We start from the raw sequence: 21,185 nt of genomic DNA, 5'->3' as shown, positions 1-21,185 counted from the left end.
GAAAACTGTGGTACATCTACACGATGGAATATATGCTGCTGTAAAAAAAGAAGGGAACTCTTACCATTGCAACAGCATGGATGGAACTGGAGAGCATTATGCTAAGTGAAACAAGCCAGTCAATGAAGGAAAAATACCACATGATCTCACTCATTCATGGATAATAAAGACCATTACAAACTTTTGAACAATAATAGATACAGAGGCAGAGCTGCCTCAAACTGATTGTCAAACTGCAGTGGGAAGGCCAGGGAGGGTTGGGGGGCAGGAGGGCGGGGGGTTAGAGATCAACCGAAGGACTTGTATGCATGCATATGAGCATAACTAATGGACATAAGACACTGGGGGGTAAGGGAGGCCAGGGGATTGTCAAGGGTGGGGGAAAAAAAAAGGACACATATGTAATACCCTTTGTAATACTTTTAGCAAAAAAAAAAAAAAAAAAAGACTGACTGCTTTTCCCCTAAGGTCAGGAACATGACAAGGATGTCCACTCTTGCCACTTCCATTTAGCATTGTAACAGGAAGTTCTAGCCAAGGCAGCGAGGCTAGAAAGAGAAATGAAAAACATCCAAATTAACAAGGAAGAAGTAAACCTATCTCTATTGCAGATAACATAATTTTGTATATAGAAAATCGTAAGGAATCCACTAAAACACTATTAGAACTACTAATATAGGAACAAGATCCATATACAAAATTCAATTGTATCTTCCTATATTAGCAATGAACATTCTGGAAATTAAGAAAATAATTCTATTTAATGCCATGAGACTGGATAAATCAGGACAGGGGAAAGTAAGTTCTGAGGTCATCACCACTGAAAGGTCAGGGAGATGAGGAGCCAGTGAGGCAGCTGGACATCCAAGAGAGGGTTGTATCCTGGGGGCAAATATTTGAGGAAGAAGGAGATCAGCCCTGTGTGATGTGCTGAAGAGTGAGTAAGCTGAGTGGGGATTCACAACTCAGGAAGGGATGAGCATGGGAGAATGGGAGAGGGAGGGGGAAGGGCAGAGGTCTGCCTAGAACCAATACTTTGAAAAAATGCAATAAAGATTGAATACTAGAAAAATGAATATGCAAGTCCTTTTTTTCCTTATTAGATTCAACAGACATGAATATTCTCAAATCATCATAAAAGGGTGTAAACACTCAATTTCTGTAATCGGTAGCAGTTTGCGAGTAGACTGGTACTGCTCCGTGGAATCCACTTTGTGTTGTGTAGGTCTAGGTTTGGCCAGGGGAGCAGGAGCTGAAATTCATTTAATGGAGAATCCTGTATCAAATGGCAGGAGGTGCTTGTCAGAGAAAAAACATCAGTTTCACCCTCTAAGAGGCTGTCTATCTCCTTGTTCAGAAAGCATGAAACCTGAATTTTGGTCCCATATAGTTTATAATCACGAGCAAGTCAGAAATCACAAGAAGCATATTCCGAAGCACTGTCCCTTTCTATGAATGGTAACAGCTGTCTGCTGTCTTCCCTGCAGTCCTGACATTTGTATGGTATTTTATTCTGAATTGCTCATTTAAGCCTCGTCCAACCTTGTGAAGTGGGTGGGTGTTTCATCTTTGTGAAGAAATGGGCCTAGAGAGATGGGACAACCCCTTTGTCCTCATGCTGCTTGAATGTGAGAGAGCCCGGTCTACCCTGTTAAACCCACGAATTTGCTGCCAGGTTGGCTGCAGGATTTTTACATCCCTTCCAGATACGAATTGAATGTCAGCTGTACGTTGATGGTTGATGTCCCACTCTGTTATGACTCTGAAGGTTGAGTTTGGTGTCACTTTGGGTGGGTTTGTGGGTGAATGGGTATAGCAAGGTAAGTAGACTTTGTCTTTCAATTTAAACAGTTGCTGGATTACACAATCATTGGCTTTAAATTCTGATCAGAAGTGCTGTTGGTTTTCTAGAAATGCTGCCTTGTGACTGTGTTGTTTCCTCTTTCATAGTGTACGAATTATTTGCATTCATCAGTCACATGGGAACATCTACAATGAGTGGCCATTATGTTTGCCATATCAAAAAGGAAGGAAGGTGAGTCTTTTTAGAAGGTAAATAATACATGTGTTTTATTGAGCGATAGGCACTGTACTAGGTGCTTCATATGTTATCACATGTAGCTTTCACAATGGTCTTGTAGGATATACTCTTAAGACTATTTAAGACACTGAGGCTCAGGGAGACCAAATAGCTTGATCTTAGCTAGTTATTTCTTGGGTCAGAGCTGGTATCCAATGCCGCTCTCAACCATCATGCCATCATACCAAGGTAATTTTCCACAGTAAAGATGCATCCTACAGCAGAATGTATGTCATATTGGAAACCTCCATAGGATTGCCAGATTAAGCAAAATAATAATAATAATAAATAATAATAATAAAGGAAAACCAGTTGCCCTATTAAATTTGAATTTCAGGTAAAGGTAAGTGAATTACTTTTTGAGTAAGTGAATTACTCAAATATTGCACGAGACATACTTATACTGAAATATAATTTGTTGCCTACCTGAGATTGAGATTTGACGGGGTATCCTGTGTTTTATTTGGCAACACTGAGCGGTCAGTGTCTTGCTTTATGGCAGCCTTGCAGTAGGACTCATGGCATCTTAAGTAGAATTGTTAGGTGTGTGGTGAACTGGGAATGAGACTGGTTTCCTCCCGGGAGCTCCCCACTGAGTGGCCTGGGGGTTGGCACTCCTGCTCAAGGCAGTGCTTGGGCCCTGTGGACGCTGAAGAAACATGTGACCTTGGCCTCTCCTAGAGGATGTTGACCTCTCACCCCATGCCTCGCACTGCAGCAGTGACCAGTTCTCACCCAGCATCGATTGTGTTCCTTTTTGCCGTATCTTTTGGTCTTGTTTCCACTTGATTCATAAAATAGTTGAGCACAGAGACTTGATTTATAGTGAATTCCTTTTATTACCCGGCCTGATAGCTCTTTTAAAAATGCTTAAGAGTAATGGTTTAATTATAATTTAAAAAGCAATAAAATTCATCATAAGGAGTTAGTACAATATAAACACATACAAAAATATGTCATCTGGAAGCCTAGGGATAGTCAATGTTTATATTTGGATATATTTCTCTTTGTTTTATTGTTTTCATTGGGAGAGGGTGTGTAAGTCTATACACATACATACTACATATAACTATGCATATGTATTTATAACATTACTAAAAGTTTAATGTACATAACAGATATAATTTCATAACCTGCTTTTTCTCACTTTGTATTATATTGCGATTATTTTCTCAATTTAGCAAATATTCTTCGAAAACATTTTAATAGTTGTATATTAGTTCACTGCCTGGCTAATTTACTTCTGATTTTTAGTTAGTTTTATACCTGAGGCTGAAACAAACATTATTATACATAAATCTTTGACTCAATTGTTTTTTAAAAAAAATATATTTTATTGATTTTTTACAGAGAGGAAGGGAGAGGGATAGAGAGTTAGAAACATCAATCAGCTGCCTCCTGCACACTCCCTACTGGGGATGTGCCCGCAACCAAGGTACATGCCCTTGACCGGAATCGAACCTGGGACCCTTGAGTCCGCAGGCTGACGCTCTATCCACTGAGCCAAATCGGCTAGGGTTGTTTGTTTTTGTTGTTGTTGTTTCTTAAAGAAACAGTTTATTTTTTATTTTATTTTTAAATATATTTTTATTTATTTCAGAGAGGAAGGGAGAGGGAGAGAGATTGAAACATCGATGATGAGAGTCATTGATTGGCTGCCTCCTGCATGCCCCCTACTAGGGATTGAGCCTGCAACCGAGACATGTGCCCTTGACCAGAATTGAACCCAGGATCTTTCAGTCCTCAGGCCAACATTCTATCCACAGAGCCAGACTGGTTAGGGCTCAATTGTTTTTCATTTGACTCAATTTTTGAGGTTATTTATGGATTTCTGCAAAAAAAAAATTATGAGATCAAAGGATTCAAAATGTTTGGAGGCTCTTTTAGTAACTACTTTTTGATTGAGCTCGAGACTTAAAAAGGAATGGTAATTTCCCACCAGCATTCTGTTCCCTTTTATATAACAAACTTGAGTTTGGTTATCTTAAAACATCTTGATTCTTTTATGCATGACGCAGTAACTTTTCTTCGGCAAAGTTTCCCGGAACTGACTTAAATTCATCAAATGCTTCTGTGTTTTGTTTTCAGATGGGTGATCTACAATGACCACAGAGTGTGTGCCTCAGAAAGGCCCCCTAAAGACCTGGGCTACATGTACTTTTACCGCAGGATACCAAGCTAAACCTCAGATGTACAAATCGGCGAGAAGCCATACGCCTTTTTAATTTGCCAAAAAAAAAAAAAAAAAAAAGTTGGGACAGCCAGACATGAAGGAATACATGGGGGTATTTATAGTTTATTTAAAGAACATCATTTGACGCCTTCTGAAATAGAACTGGGAAGACATTTCTATTAGCAATGATACACTACTGTAGATAGTTTTTCTTTTTATAAATGTTCGAGGAGAGAATGATTAAAAAGAGAAAAGTGTTCCTATTGCTGGTAGGGAATCTGCCACTGGCACGTGCCACCGGGAATGTGCCACCTATCCTCAGTTTTGCTTCGGGGGTCAGTGGTCTGGCCCCACCCACAATAAATGAAAAGCCCACTTTTGTTTCATAGTGAAAATCAGTAACTGGGCTGGGCTTTATTTGTGACATACTTTTTTCATTCAGTACAATGATTTCCGACCTATCTGTGTATACTAAATGAGAGTATCTGCAATGAAATGTTTTTAATTTAATCCCATCACAATTCAGAACACAACTGTGCGAATGTGTGTGAGACTGAGATTGAGAATGTCAACAAGGAAACCTGTGGCGGGTTGGTTTGGAAAGGTTAAAACAGTTGGCGTTAAGCATAGCTGGGAAAAGCAAGGACATCTTTTAAAGAAACCATAACTCAGGAACAGTTGAAAAAATTAGTTCCCTGCTTACATTTTCAGGTATAAACTGGATGGAGTTGTCCCTTTAAGCGCTGTCAAGAATTCACTTGGGTGTGCGACATTTGGTGGTGTGACGCCAGATGCCAGATGCCCAGAGCAGCACAATATTATTCTTTGCCAAAGGTAGATGGATTCTGTGTGTCAGCAGCCCTTCCCTCTAAGGTTTAGTGTGTATTTTTAGCTGATCGCTTCTTACCATCACACATGACAAGTCCTTGGAATCGTGCTAAGTGCCCCGAATTAGTCTGTGGTTTTTCTCCTCCCTGAGCTCTTTGCTTGCCTCCATTTCTACATTTTCTGGGGCCAGAGTCTCACCTCTGCCCTTTCTTGGCTAATCACCTCCTGACTTGCCTTCACTGCTTATCTACTGCCACCCACAATGCGATCTTGGGCACGTCCAGGGGTTCAGATGCAAAGAAACCTGGCATGACGTTACGAGAGACCATCGTTTCCATGTGGTACTTCAGCACGTTACTGGCAGCGTGGGATTAGAATTTCAGGTGGGATGAAAAAGTGGAAGGCTAGGGCCCTAGAGTTCTTCTACTGCTCTGCACCAAGTTCTAGTCTCTGGAGTTTCTATTTCAGATGATTCAGTCAAATGAAAAAGGATTTGTTGCTGTCCGCTTGACACGCCTTTGATTGGTAGAAAGGATCTTTTTAGAAACTGGAGGAAGATAAAATAGAACCAGTTGGGTGAAATACAGCACAGAAGTGGATTATGACCCAGGGAGCCATGAGTTATCAGGATTTGGTTATGATGGGGCCTGTCGCACAGAGATCTGTGAGCACAGAGCCCCAGGGCAGGTCCCGGAGCCCTGGGGGCTGCCTCTAGCTGGACACGTCCCTCCTCCTCCCTGTGCCTCACTCTCTTTGTCTGTACAACGGTAGGATGACATCTGCTCTCTTTTTCCAACTTTGCTTCGAAGACATGGTGAGATTGGATACCTTGAATCTTTAAAGAGCAGCAGGTGGTGTGCCATGGGGGGTGGTCCTAGTGGAGTATGTTCCCTCCTCTCTCATTTGATGTTTTCTTCAGTTTGGGAACGAATGAGATTGGCATAAGGAGGGAGCTCATGGTGCAGTCATTCTCTACGAAACTCTGCCCGCTGGGGTCATATTTAATGCTGACTGGGACTCTGTTACATGAGTCCTTGACTCCCGTACAAATCCCCACGCTCAGCAACCTCACAGAGTCTGGTCTCCTTAGGGCTGAGTGAGTATCCTGGAATAATGCCGCCAGACACATCAAAAATGACCAGTTTTCATGCTATTACAAAGCAAAGGCCTTTTTTAGGGGTGGGGGCGTGATTGAGGATTTGGATTGAAATGTGGACAAAGATAGCATGTGTATTTTGCACAAAGTAAAAATTTTATAATAAAACCTTGTAAAATGGATGGTATAAAATAAGTATAGAAAATTATAAGCGATACAATATTTAATTTAATTAAGTAGAAAAATTAATTTAGCCCTTTTTGATGCCTAAACATACTGTAAAAAAAAAAGTAATATGGCTGCCTTTTTTTTTCTGCCTCAAAAAACAAAGGGCTATTTCTACAAGGCAAAGTTTTGTATATGTGCTATTCTTCATTTCAGATGGAAAATTGGGGAAAAACTGGAGCAAATAATGAGTTTCTTTCTGCTTAAAAAATGTATTTATATGTATTCCTTAATATATATAAGGCAGGTTTCCCTGGAATAAAAGTCTGGAACATACTGCTTAATTTTACACATGTATGTAGATGAAATTATTTGTAACTGAAAACTGGAATCAATAATGGGTTTTGTCAATTGATTATCAGCCTGTTAGGAGTCCTCTGTGTGAGGCGTGGTGGTATAATTGTGAATTTCTTACTGTGTGTGGGTGCACGTGTGAGAGAGCCTTTTTTCCTGTAAATATCTTTTGATATCCATTTGTGTAAAATCCCAATGAATGTGTCTTTGGAAAATATAATGTATCAAAGTTTTTATTTTGTCAGTTGATCTAAATGTCCATATAACTAATTAGAAATCTGGTTTGGTTCAAATTGGGGTATTTTTTTTTAAGGGAAAAATAGTATACGGAAAGGACTATTGGAAGAATCACATTTGAATGCTGTTTTGCATCAGCATTGGTTCAATATTTTGACTTAGCTGTTTCCTCCCACCTACAAGAGAATGTGCCTGACCTTCCCCTGGGCTTGCTTTGGGCTGCGGGAGGTCTAGTGTGAGTAGTGGGAGCCTGGGACTCCCAACACCATTTATTCCCCTGAGACCTCAAGTGGATGGAGCCGCAGCTGCAGCTTGTGGTGAGGTCTCCTGGGTTTGCATCCTGACTCCGCCTCTCAGTGTGATGGGGCCAAGTCACTACCTCCCAGGGCCTTTTTCTCTAAAATGAGTGGGTTAGACCAGATAAGCTCAGAAGTCCTTCCCTGTCCTAACAGTCGGTTCTATTTTTATTTTCCTCTTGGTACTACTGAGATCAGACTGTAAAATATGATGATCACATAGGTTAGATGCTATGTTTTTGATTTGTTACAGCAAACCCACCCCAGCTTAGAACCGATCTCATTTTTAGTGTTTCTACCCTGGCTTCTGTTCCACTTTCTTTGGTAAGTTTCCCATTTTCCCACCGTTCGTGAAACTCTCCACTTTCCAGTCCATGAGGTACGTTGTTACCATCTCTTTCAAAAAGGAAAAAAATCATTTAGAATACTTCCTGCTCTGAAAAACCTCAGAACTACCTTCAGCTAAATCTGTCACATTTATACAATATTTCCTTTTTAAAAAAATATTTTTATTGACTTCAGAGAGGAAGGGAGAGAGAGAAAGAGAAAGAGAGAGAGAAACATCAGAGATGAGAGAGAATCATTGATCAGCTGACTCCTGCACGCCCCACACTGGGGATCCAGCCTAGGCATGTGCCCTGACCAGGAATCGAACCCAGACCTCCTGGTTCATAGGTTGATGCTCAATCAGTGAGCCATGCCGGCCGGGCTATCCAGTATTTTCTTGTTCTAATTCAGTTCTAGCTGTGATCCCCAAATAAGTGCTAAGAAAGTTGTCTACCACAGAAAGATGCATTTTTCATCTCGTAGGACCACCGTTGCTAAGTCATATTATCTGTGGGGAGATGACAGGTGACAGGGGCAGGACCAGGGGATAGGATTAGGTAAAGTGGGATTCTGTCCTTTACCTTAGGGCAGAAATCCTAGGTTACAAAACAAGGGCCTGTCTGAGATGGTCTAAGCTGGTGATATGATTACCACACTGTGGCTCAGAGATTCCCTACTCAGTACGTCATCCTGAGAGTTTGTATTAATATTCTGTAGACCTGCGCTGTTCCGTCCAGTAGTCAGTAGTCATATGTGGCCTCTTGAGAGTTGGCTTGTCCGAACTGAGCCTGTGCTATGCATATAACATGCACACCAGATTTTGAAGCCTTGCTACCAAAAAAAAAAAAAAAAAAGGGAATGTAAAATATTTTATCAATACTTTATAGTGATTACATGCTGAAATGACAATATTTTAGATACGTTAAATAAGATATGAAAATTTAACTTGTTCCTTTTTATCTTTTTTAATGTGGCTACCCAAAAATTTAAAATTAGACACGTGACTCTCATTCTTCTATTGGGCAGTGCTAATCTAGACGTAGATGGTGCGGGGTAGGCAGCGCCCTGCCTTAGGTATGGAAGGTAATTCTCCGAAACATCTAGACAGAAGCAACATGAGCATTTTTGCTGGAGTCAGGAGCACCGTGAGGCACAGAATGCCTTCCAGAAAGCAGAAGATTTCTCTGTGTAAAAAAGCCAATATGTATAAGACCCCAATGAAAAGACAAAAGCAAATGAGCCCCAAACCCTGTTCCTTCGCTTTGCCTAGGAGCCTCTAACTTTGGGTTTATTTTTCAAACCACTGCCAGGTGCCAAGGATGTTAGCCACAGGAGGGTGCTGGGCGTGTTCGTTTCTCTTTAGGCAACATTCTCTTGTGGTGTCCCCTCCCCAGGTATTGTTCAGTCTGCTCAGAGCTGGGCGTGGAGATACTGTGTAGATCTTGCCGCCCCAGACTCACCGCTCCTCTCGGCCTCGGCAGAGCAGGTTTCGATGTTGGCTCTCGAAAGCATTTGTATTTATTTTATTTTGCACTAGTCACAGTTGGTGTTTAAACTATCTCAGATGTTTGGGGAGAGTATTTGCCTGTGATGGAAAGAGAGATGGATGATTTGTTGCTTCACTTGTTTTAAAATTAAAAGCTATTCTCACAATCTGAGGTCCCTTGATGACTCTTTTTTCTTTCGTTCTTTTGCAAAATGCCAGGTAAACGAATGCTCCTCTTTGTAGGTTCTCACCCATCAGTGGAACAGGCAACTTGAGACAGTGACTAATTTTATTTCCTTTTAGGGTTTCTTCGTGTGGGCACCCAGGCAGCCTGGTCCCCATCCACATTGGAACATCTGTTAAGGAGGGAGCCAAGGCAGGGAGGAGTCTGGTGTCCTTTAGACTTTCTCTACTGATATGTCCAGTTGAATATTGGGGTCAATCGAGACCTTTCTGTGGCTCCCTGACTCTCAATTTGCTGATGGCTTCCTTAACGCAGCAGAATCTACACTAGCTGCATCAATAGATTCCAGCATTTCTATGACCCCACCTTTCTAGGTTGTATAAGTTTCCCATGGCTGCTCTAACAAATGACCACAAAATTAGTGGTTGGGGGATGGAGGAAAAGGTGATCAGGAGTCCAGTTTGGGACCCGTTGAGTTTGAAATGCCTACCAGACCTCTATTTGATGTTGAGTAGGAAGCTGAATATACAACCCTGGATTTTGAGAGAAGTTTCCTCTGCCTGGCATGTTCTTTCCCCAGAAATAAAAATGTTTTGAATTATGCAAGGGCTTGGGAGAGGAGCCACATTCACCACTAAGTAGATGGACTTTTTATCTTATATAGAAGAGCAGTGAAGCAGGAAAGAGAGACACCCAGCTTGATTTTTACAGAGGAGAAAAATTTGGAATTCCACCAAGTGCGGCCTCAGTTCAATAGAGGGGGTAGTGAAGAGGGAGAAGGGGTGCTTCGGTCTCTTGGTGTAGTCAGTCTTCATCTGAGCCAGCTGTTCCTTCCATCCCAACCTCACCACTCAAGGACTTTAGTTAGTAAACGTTTCAGAAACACAGAAACTTCCGTCTCAGTGGCATCTCTCCTCTGCTCGGGGGCGAATTTAAGAAGATCTCCTATGATTTCCCACCTTTAGGGCATCTCCTGAGATCTCACCAGCTCACAGCCTTAACCACCCTGGATTCCTTTCTCCCTGAGCACATACCAAGCTCATTCCTGCCTTGGCATTTTGCACTAGCTGTTGGCTCTGCCAGGAACGCTTGTCCCCAACTCCACTCAGCAGGCTTCTTGCCATTCAAATCTCAGCCCAAATGTCAGCCAAGAGGAACATTTCCTGACCACCTATAGATAATACCTTATATGTCTCATTCTTCTAGCACTTCGTAGAACATAATATTGTTGTTATTTTTTATTAAAGTACTAGAGGCTCAGCACGCGAAATCACACGAGACCCCCAGACCCGCCACGCCACAAGACCCAGACTGGTCGTTTGGTCGTTACGGTGTTATGGCCACTGGCCTTTTATTTTTTATTATTTTTTTAAAAATATATTTTATTGATTTTTTACAGAGAGGAAGGGAGAGAGATAGAGAGCCAGAAACATCGATGAGAGAGAAACACCAATCAGCTGCCTCCTGCACACCTCCCACTGGGGATGTGCCCGCAACCCAGGCACATGCCCTTGACCGGAATCGAACCTGGGACCCTTCAGTCCGCAGGCCGATGCTCTATCCACTGAGCCAAACCGGTTTTGGCCACTGGCCTTTTATAATATAGATTTGTTGATCCCTCACAGAAATCTGAATTCTTCAAGTGCAAGTTTGATTTAATTTACTTAACCACTGTCCTGCACTAGAACAGTACCTGTACATAGTAGGTGCTCAAATATGTATTGACCAAAAAGAAAAAAAAAGACCCTAAAACAAATATATTTTAATGCTTTTATTCTAAAAAAAAATCACAAAATCCAAGTTTAGGTTAAATAATATTTTAGTCTTAAAAAATTAACAAGGAAGATTTTAAAGTTTTTGTTTCATATCTAAAAATGCATTCCTGATTTCCAGTTAACTCATGCAAAATCATATGTAGTGATGTTCCACAAAAGGACCTTTTAACCAGTAGTAAAAATGGATTCTATTTGAATTGAAGCAATTCTGATCCCCAAATCTCATTTTGAAAGATTTCTGAAAAGATCTTGAAGCCATAAGTTTATTTGAAAACATAATTTAAAATTACCCAAATATAAATACAATTTAATAATGTGAAAAAGGGAAGGCATGCTTCCAATAATGGTACAAAAATACTACCTGAATCTTGGTACTTTATAAATTATAAGCCAACTGAGTAAATTAAATACATCAATATAATAGGTTATTTTTGTGGTAGTAATTTTATTTCAAAGAGCAACACAGGGAATTATTAAGAAGAAGCCTTAATACCAACAGAGTTGTCCTATGACACATAATATTTCATTAAATACACAGACATATTATCATGTAGTGTGCCGATAACTTTTACACCCCCCATTGCCATTAATTTACTATAGGTCACTTAATTTGGGTTGGTGTTAACTTAGAAACAATGTAAACATTTAAAGTTAAATTTCTCTGTTATCTATTTTAGCTTAAAAATGAAATCCCAAGATTTTAAACATTATTGAGCATAATAAATAAGGAAGCATCACAGAAGAATTCCTCTCAAAACAGTATTTTTAGATTAGACTAGATATACAGTACCCATAGATATACAAAATATATAGAAATGTCTTTTCTAAATAGTTAATAAATGCTTGTTACAGTTTGTAAAAAGTTTACTAAATTAATCATTTTTTTTCAACCCATGTAAACAAATTTGGATAATGAAAATAGAAGAGGGTCTGGGTGAGATGACAGGGAAAATGGAAAGGAAGTTGGTAAAAACTCAGGTTTGCTCTATTTCCTTTACACACTGGTAACATTTTTGGTCACAAACACATTCCTCACAGGGTGCAATTCCTTTACGGTATCTATGCGAACATTTTCCTTAGCTCAGTGAAAGTGACAAATGACCTCGTTGAGTGTCTATCCCTTATTCCTTTTTGTGTCGCACCATTTCACTCAAATAAAAAGAGCACATTTTATTGTTGAGCAAATTGTCCTTTTTTCCATCTTAATATTATTTTGAGTGCAGGTTTCTAAGGGAAGTGTCCTACCCTGTACCATTGCAAGTTCGTTTTCTCTTGTAGAGAAGGTCGTGAGAAAACAGTTCTGAGATGGGGTGCTTGTTTCTAGAGGGTGTTTTTTTTTTTCTTCTTCTTTTTTCTTTTTTGGTATTTCTGTAAAGGTTGCAAGTAGCGAAAACTTTAGTCAAGGCAAAATACCACATGTGAGTTTGTTAAACCTCACACTTTAATTTTCGTTTTTTCTCCTCTTAACTCTTCAATGTCTCCACACAAAGGTCTTTGCTGTGTGTTTGGGAAATACTGTCTTTGAGTTCATATGTGTGTGTGTGTATGGGGAGTTAAGGGTGGATGAAATGGTGACAAAGCTGTTCTAACAGAACCCCTACTGCCTCACTGAGCTCTGCTCCCTCCACTTCTGGTCTCCTTGTCCTGATTTCTTCATAAAGCAGGGATCACAGACAAAGGCCATGAGAAGACTTCAGAGCTGGTCTGAGTGACCGTGAAACCACCTCATCATCCCCGAATTTCAATGTTTTTAGACATATTGACCAAGTCCAGCTTCTTAAGGGACATGGATTCAAGTAGCTCAACCTACCATACAAACAGGAATGCGTTGAGGACATGGTGTGGCATCTACACACTTGCTACATGACATTTGAGGCTATTAAGGCCCCATGTTCACTTTGCCTTATAATGGTTTTCATGTACCCGGCATTACCCTAATCTCTACCTTATTTAGAATCTCAGTTTTTCTAAGTTTATTCCTAAACTTTTGGAAAATGTTTGAAATGCACTATTCAGCATTTAGAACCCAGAACTGAGCTGAAGCAATCAACACGATTTTGTTCAGTAGCCTTCGGATAGGTGGATTTTGCTTAAGTTTTAGATCTGCGTGCCTCTGCTGGTCAGAGGAGTAGTTTGGCACTGGCTGCAACCCTGCATAAACCAGACACGTGGATATCTGTCAAGTTCAGTGTAATGGCATGAAAACAATCTCAAGGATAGGATATTAAAAACAAATAGAAAAACTGTAACACAAAGTTCATGAAAATGCTTCCTTGTTCAGAAGCAAGGAAAAATAAGCTAACCCATGCAGCGTAACCATGCCCTGGTAAGTTCACATTCAGTAGTGCTTGTTATCTTGCATGCTTTGGTTAATATTTGAGTAGGCAGATTTGCGAGGGTTAATGCATGCGTTACTTCTGCACCTGAGGTTATATGCTTCACTTTTTAAAAATTGCCTTTTTACAAACCTTATGCCAGAGTTAATCTCCGACACTCTTAAAAAAAATATATATGTATCTACTTAGTTCAAAACAGTTTATAGTTCAACCAGTTCTGTAAATACTGAGAAGGTAAACTGGGCAGTAAAATCCAGAGAGGGAATGCATTTGGAATTATTTAGAAAGGTTAAACTTAGGTGTGTGCATGTGTAGTCATTTCTAAAATAAGAGGCCTCGAAAAGATGGCACACAAAGGAAGCCTTCAGAATACCCTGTTTCGAAAAAGCATTTCAAGGTGTAAAACAACAGCAACAACCATGTGAAAATACAGCCCGGTTCTGTGGAACTGATTCAGGGGCAAGTGAAGAAGGAGCACAAAGGGAGCTTGCTTTTATATTGCCAAGGAGCTCACAAAGTTTATGGTAAGTGGTTTGGGAGCTCTTGGTACAAGTGGGGCTAGTACAATTGTGTTTAAGTCTTGCTTGTATAGCAACACTATACTAGAAAGATCGATCTAGTACAATTATCTGGACATGGACCCAAGATTCAACTCAGTAGCTCTTGATTATTATGCTAAGTGAAATAAGCCAGTCAGAGAAAGACAAATACCATATGATCTCATTATATGTGGAATCTAATAAACAAAATAAACTGGCGAACAAAATAGAAATAGAGGCATGGATACATGGAACAGACTGATGGCTGTCAGAGGGGTTGGGGGAGGGGGACTGGATGAAAGAAGGTGAAGGGATTAGCCCTGTAGACATAGCCAACAGTGTGGTGATGGGCAGAAGAAATGGGGGCGGGGGGCAGGGGCTCGGCAGAGGTGGGCAAGGGGGGGAAAGTGGGAACATCTGTAATAGTGTTAACAATAAAAATAAAGATAAAAAAAAAAGAATGAAGAAATGGCATAAAACTGTGGAAATGGGTGTGTCCTGGACTTTCCAACCCCGTTAAGTATCACTAATTTGCTGTTTTAGTTAAAACGCAGGTTGGCTGAGGAAGCACAGCTCACAGTTCTCTATGAAAGTTTCTTGGTGAACAAGATCTGCCTTTCTTTCAAGGAGTCGTGGGGAGTGATTGTGGGAGAAAGCAAAGGGAATGGTGACTCAATATGATTAATCCAGTAAGTGGACACTTTACTCCTTCCCCTCCCCTCTCCTATCCCTCCAACTCCTCCTCACATTGAGGTCTACAGCACAGAGAAATAGCCCGCTAGACATAGTTATAACCTATTTTGAAATTCAGCAATGATCACTGGTCTTCTCTGCATTTTCATCTAATCTCCTGGAGAAATTGGTCCTTGAAAGGCCACTATGCATTTGAGTGGCCACTCTTGTAAAACTGTACCATCCTCTGAGAGATCTTGGGCTACTTCTCAGTAATGCAAGAAAGAAGATAATCAAGGCCTTCCCAGAGCGCTTCCAAGGGAACCAAGGCCATCCTTTCAAATGGAAAGAGTAATATAAATGACAACTTTACACCATGACGATAAGATACCAAAAACAATTTTGCTTTTTAAAAAAATGCGTATAAACTTAAGAAAAAGATGTATACAATAAAGACTGTTCTAAGATCTTGCTACTTACTTTTTGGCATTGCTCTGATTGCTCTAAACTTTCACTTGCATTTTAGTAACTGTTTTAACTTAATTTTATTAAAAATATTATGAAAAAATGTCTTGGGCAATAGTTCTGCACCTCCTGACAGGTAATAGCTTAGGAAAATCTTGGTTCTGCTGGACACTAGATATATTGGGGAAAGTCCTACCAAATGCTCTGCAAATTACCAAATTGTGAAGGGAATGGAAAATTGTTCACTCTCGCTGAAAACAATTCCTTGGAGTTTGAAGTTGCTTTATATTCAAATAGCAACATAAAACGGGGGCTCCAAATTTGCCAGTACTTAGCAACAATCAAGTTAAATAAAAGCAGTGCACATTTATCCAACTGTCAGGCTTTAAATTGTTACTGATCTCATGTACGTAGTGGCAGCAAAGCTAATAAAACAATCTGTTATTATTGCAAATTTAGTTACTATTGAAAGTATAGAATGTTGTCATAAACAGAACATTTGTGAAAGTGGCTTTGAATCCTTTGTTTAGAGGTTCCTAATGGACTATAATGGATGCAAGTCAGCTGGCCAGCGTGGATGCACAGGGATACGGAGGAGGAAGGAACGTGCGGAGAAGGGATGCTATTCCGTCAGGGATACTCAACCAGGTAGCTACATTGGTTGGAGGCTGGCCCCATGAGTCCTTCTCAGGCCAAATTTCTAGGATTCTGAAATTCTGGAGAATACCATTCTTGAAAATCTTGTTGAGCTTTTCTTTGCCTCTGAGCCTGCAGGAAAGTAGGTCAAGATTGGTTGTCACCGCTGCCCAATGGTGAATGCCTCAATGCCTTGCCTCCTGCTGGTCCTGCTGGAGGCGTCACCTCACCCGAGTGAGCTTTGACAGTGAACAGCAAAGCTGCCACCACAGTGCCCTCAACTTTTTGTCTTTATAAACTAGAATAGGTTATAATGTATGTAAGCCTCAAGGATTTGTGGTTTCATGTTTACCTGAGGCCCTGTCCTATGTCAGGGACTTTGAATGTAACAGAGGAAACCATTTCTACCTGCACCCAGAGTTCAGTATGTGTGCAGTAGAAGCTAACTCCCCAGTCAATTGAACTATCTTGATCCAAATGCTGTTTTTTCCTGGTTAACTATAATCATGAGTAAAACCAGCTATTAGTAACCAAAGGGCATGAAGAAAAGCTGGGATCAGATTGCTTTGGGAAGATTCTGGAGGAAGCAAACTGAAGAAGAATGGGACAACTTATTAGGACTTATTAATGGGACAAGTTACCGGAACTGGGCATTGGTGAAATTATGTTTTGGTTAGCATTTTGCAAACAATTTTTCTAATCCTTTCAAAAGTGATGTCTTTCTCAATAATTGCTGAGCGCCCAACAAACACAAAACACTCTGAAGAACTGAGTGGGATGGAACCAATGGAATAAAAGACCATTGCCAACGGGAAGTCCTAGTACTTGATAAATGTTCAAGAGGAGAGCCTAGGGCAGCCGTGGGCAAACTACGGCCCGCGGGCCGGATCGGCCCGTTTGAAATGAATAAAACTAAAAAAAAAAAAGACCGTACCCTTTTATGTAATGATGTTTACTTTGAATTTATATTAGTTCACACAAACACTCCATCCATGCTTTTGTTCCGGCCCTCCGGTCCAGTTTAAGAACCCACTGTGGCCCTCGAGTCAAAAAGTTTGCCCACCCCTGGCCTAGGGGCTTGCATCTTTCATGTGAAACCTCTGATGTTCAGGGAGATTCAGCTCGAAAGTACTGATCTCTGTCACTTGGAATGCAAAAGGGTGAGCAATGAGATTATTATGGAACTCAGAAAAACACAATTTTTAGAAAAAATGTATTTATCACTCTTAAGAAATGCCATTTAAAATATTAACAATTGAAAAGGAATATCAGTGTGCAGGGCAGTTAGTAAGCAAGTAAAATATGACATTTAAGTAAGTTAATGTTAACTCATTAGAAATGACGACATCATCAAACTTCCGTCCTGCAGAGAATGCATGAAGAAACAGTGTCTTACCTCTTGCTTAAGGTCAAACAGTCTCAGACAGCACGTGAATAAGATCCGTGTTTGCATATTTACACCCTATGTCACATCTGCTTTGAGGAAAACACTCCTTCAAAACCCTACACTGTGAAAAACTATTTTCAGGAATTTTTATTTGGTCCATTGAGCTAACAAGGCTGAGTTCCCAAATCTTTTACCCCCGCCCCCCTTCCCCACGTTAAAAATTGGAGCAACAAAACAAAACTCCAGCAAGGCATAAATGAGATATTAAAGTGCATATATACAGTCCCAGAAAAGTTTTGATTGGGAACAGCAAAAATTTCTAGTGCAAAAACTGCTTTTGCCAGCAAAGCTCCTTCTCTGGAATCAAAAAGCTACAGTAAAAGTTAAAATTGGAACGGGTTTAAGCAATGCCTCTTTTTAGTCGAGTTAATATTTGTGCATGCACCTCGGCCCAAACTATGTTCAATCTCCTAAAAGGGGGAATTTTAGGGGACAGTTCAGAAATAGTCAGAATTCCCTGATCTGAGGCAGTGCTTTCTCCAGGTGTCGCACGAGCAAGTTCCTTAGATGTGTCATCAGCCGCAAGTGGGGACGAAAACCCAAAGAAGATGTTTTGCGACAGGCTTGCAGCTTGTGGAAAGAGTATTCACATAGTTACTTCATCTTGGTTAGTCTTGAGCCTCTCGCTTCTTCTTTCGAGCCCGACCTTGACTCTATATAACATTTTGTGCTTTGGGATCTGAACAGAGACTGGGCATTGTCTGTAGGAATTCCCTCAGGCTCTATCACCATGGCCTTTTGAACATCCGGTGTCACCATTTTGGAATTCATAATAAAATAGGTTTGCATTTCTGAGTACACATATGGACAGGGATTATTATTTTTTCTTTTCTTTCAAGGATCCAAATTGAAAGCTCTTAGGAGGACATCCAGGTCACCGAGATTGGCCGCCTGGAAGAGTTCTGGTTGGTCCATCAGAGACAGTGCGATTCTGAGGGCAGCCCAGATGTTCCCGGAGATGGCAGGATGAGGAACTTGCTGTTGATTCCGGCTTTTCCTCTGCAGACTGAGGGCAGTGAGAAAATTGCTGACCGCTTCTCTAAGAGGGTAGAAAAACAGACATTTACAAATGCAACGCATTTCAGAGTTAGCAAATAAGACAACAAAAAATGGATGAGGTTATTTTAGTCTAAAATCTTAAATCACCTTTCTATGGTGTGTGGGCTCATCAGGTGAACAACTTTCTGATTCTGTCATTACTCTTTTGTGAAAAATCATCGTTTAATGTAGTGAGATAAGAAAAAAAAAGCAAAGCAATTTTTATTTAGGAAAATCATGTGGGAGAAGAAGAATAATGGCATTGCTAACTCTTCAATGCATCCACTTTTCTCTACTCCAAGAATGACTTGAAGACGTAGGCCATTCACAGATGTGGTTTATATAACTAGGGTTGAAGAGGCAACATTTGGTCCCACTCAGAAACAAAGTGTCTAACTTTTCCTATTAGTGGTAGAAATATGGGGAGGAGCAGGGGTTGAGTTCAGTTTCTTATCAGAGAATCTGGGCTTGTATCCCATTATGTAACCGTAGGCAAATTTTTTATCTTCTATAAGCCTCCATTCCCCTGACTATATAATAGGGAGACTAGACGTCATTTTAAAACCTTGTGAGGTGCAGTCAAATCATTTTATGTGAAAACTCTTATCATTAACTTAAATCGTTCTCAAAGTGTTGTTGGAGGAACCCTGAGGATCAATGAGGCCAAAATAATTTTTAAAGTAATCCTGAGATGTTATTTTACCTTTTACTCTTAGACTCTCATGAGTGTACACTGGAATTTTCTAGGGACCTCATGATTTACAACATCCCACAGATTGAATGAGGAAGCAGAAATGAGTCTTCTTTTAAGCTAAATATTAATAGATTCACAAAAATGATAAAAGAATGCCACTCTTAGCTAAACATTTATTTTTGTTTTGTTTTTAGGGGTAAAATATGTAATTTATATTAACATCTAATTAGTTTATTATATTTAAATGAATCTTTCAAAATTTTCTGTTTAATTTCTAATATGGTAAAAATTCATAGATAAAACCCACATAAGAAAAGCCCTGTGAGGTTCTCAGTAGCTGTTAAAAATGTAAAAGATGTCTGGCTTGTGTGGCTCAGTTTGTTGAGTGTCATCTCATGCATCAAGAGGTCGCCAGTTCAATTCCTGGCCAGGGAACATGCCCAGGTTGTGGGCTTAATCCCCAGTAGGAGGCATGCAGGAGACAGAGTTTATTCTCATACTAGTGGCCCAGTGCCCGGATTTGTGCACATTGAAAGTAAATTAATTAGAAGAAATATTTTAATATCACTATTTGCCCTTTCTCTATAATAGAAGTGTCAACCAAATTCATGATTGACAATGACAGATCGAAACACATTCGTGCAATTGGCGCCAGAGAGAGCTTTATAAGTATCGTGTATTTGCGAGTCAACTTAGCCTTTTGTATATATAGAATAAACTTGCTTAATTAGACCTGCTTTCTGATTTAGCTAAACTTTTTCCAGCCCAGTGAAGCACCCCAACTTCTGTTTCAGGTAATCGTCAGCAACACAGCAGTAAATATCAACATGAAGCAGATTATTACTGTAGATCATGCAGGGAGAAAAAAGGGTAAAATATTTAACTGAAGCAGTATTTGACTATATTCTGCACAGTGACAAAACCTGAAGTCATTTTCAAGGTCCACCATTTCTTACTTCTTTTCAGCTGGGTCAAGTTTCTAAACTTTCTAAATCTCTGTTTTCTGGCTAATGAAAAGAAAATAGGATTCCACCGAGTCTCCTATCTACCTACTCCAGGACTTCTGTGAGGATCAAATGAGATGAGACATGGGAAAATGCTTCACAGACATTTGGTTAAAGTGTAAAATGTTTTCACCTGGCTATAAAGCAAGTCGTGTTCCTGGTCTGAAGAAACTCCAAGGAGGCTAGTTGCTAGGGAGAGGAAGCCAGGCATTGCTACATGACGTCATTACCTGGTGCCCACAGCGACCGTTTCCGGCCTGGGCTGGGCTGTGGGCCACATTTTATGCCATGAGGTCTTGGCAGCGTTGGCTGCGATTTGGTGGGCTGTCGCTCCGGAGTGGTGGTGGGGCCTGTGTCCCACTTAGGGTAAGCTGAGTGTTGATTTGTCAGCACCAGGTCTGCGGTGCCATTTCTTTGTAAATGGCCAGTGTGTGTCATGGCAGCTCCTGCATTGAGTGTCTGCCTCCTGGTGGTCAGTGCGCATCATAGTGACTGGTTGGATGGTTGGAGGGACATGTAGCACATTAGCTTTTTATATATATAGATTATGATTTATTAATTATTGTATTATTTTCCACACTAACAACTATAAACCCACTTTTGCCCACCTGGTATTATTATCAAAGGGGATGAGATTTATTTTTTCATTAAAAAGGGGTCCTCACTTTTGAAATGGTAAGATTCCCTGGTCTAAGCTCTACTCTGGTGTTCTGACTGATGAAAAGGTAGCATTTTCAGCTGTATCCTCATTTCAGGCCAACAACTTCCTCTCCTTACTTCAACTGTACTAGGGTAGGGCGTGCCTTTGACTTCTTATAGAAAGTGTGAGATGACAAACAGTGAGTGTTATAACATTTACACACACACACCTGCAGTTCTAAAGGGGCACGTCCCAGACTTTGTACCAGCTCCTGGCTCTCCTCTGAGCCACATCTCTATTGAGGGTTGTTATTTCCTACACATATGCTTACACCCCCAAGTCAAACTTACTTTCAGAATTCATTTTGTGTCTCACTTGATGATCTTTTTATTTTTTCAGGAAAAAAATGCAATATGTTTATCACTTCACAAGCTTTCCCATATCCAGCATGACAATGTAAGACGTACAAAACTTAGCCGAGAAGTTCCAAAGTTGCTATTTGATCCAGATGGACAGACTTAGCCAATAAGAATATAGGATGCACAGTTAAATTTGAGTTTCAGATAAAAACAATGAATAAGTTTCAGTATAAGTATGTCCCATGCAATATTTGGGAAATATTTATACTCAAATTATATTTACTATTTATGTGAAATTCCTACTTAACCACGCATTCTGTATTTTATCCAGCAACTTTAACATTGACTTGCTTT

General features: G+C 40.2%; 2 protein-coding genes across 3 annotated transcripts in view; one reads left to right on the top strand and one right to left on the bottom strand.

Moving 5' to 3' along the window:
• USP13 (ubiquitin specific peptidase 13) overlaps positions 1 to 9,211 on the top strand; it is a 109,355-nt gene extending 100,144 nt beyond the window's left edge. Inside the window, exons 20-22 of one of the 2 annotated variants that reach the window (XR_002828243.1) lie at positions 1,951 to 2,035; positions 4,169 to 4,365; positions 4,965 to 9,211. Coding sequence is in view for 1 of the 2 variants with exons in the window: in XM_006084891.3 (XP_006084953.1) it covers positions 1,951 to 2,035; positions 4,169 to 4,262 (179 nt within the window). In the remaining variant the exon portion in view is untranslated. Of the gene's footprint in view, positions 1 to 1,950; positions 2,036 to 4,168 lie in introns of both variants that reach the window. The other variant, XM_006084891.3, reaches the window with a different exon arrangement.
• Positions 9,212 to 17,165: 7,954 nt separating this feature from the next.
• PEX5L (peroxisomal biogenesis factor 5 like) overlaps positions 17,166 to 21,185 on the bottom strand; it is a 220,511-nt gene continuing 216,491 nt past the window's right edge. Inside the window, exon 15 of the mRNA XM_023750490.1 lies at positions 17,166 to 18,135. Within this exon, the coding sequence (XP_023606258.1) occupies positions 17,931 to 18,135 (205 nt within the window). The 3' untranslated portion in view covers positions 17,166 to 17,930. The remainder of the gene's footprint in view (positions 18,136 to 21,185) is intronic.

This window comes from Myotis lucifugus, unplaced genomic scaffold, assembly GCF_000147115.1.
Source record: "Myotis lucifugus unplaced genomic scaffold, Myoluc2.0 scaffold_14, whole genome shotgun sequence".
In the NCBI taxonomy this organism is placed as follows: domain Eukaryota; kingdom Metazoa; phylum Chordata; class Mammalia; order Chiroptera; family Vespertilionidae; genus Myotis; species Myotis lucifugus.
Note: the sequence above shows the minus strand (reverse complement) of the source record. Positions and strands in the feature narration are given on the sequence as shown.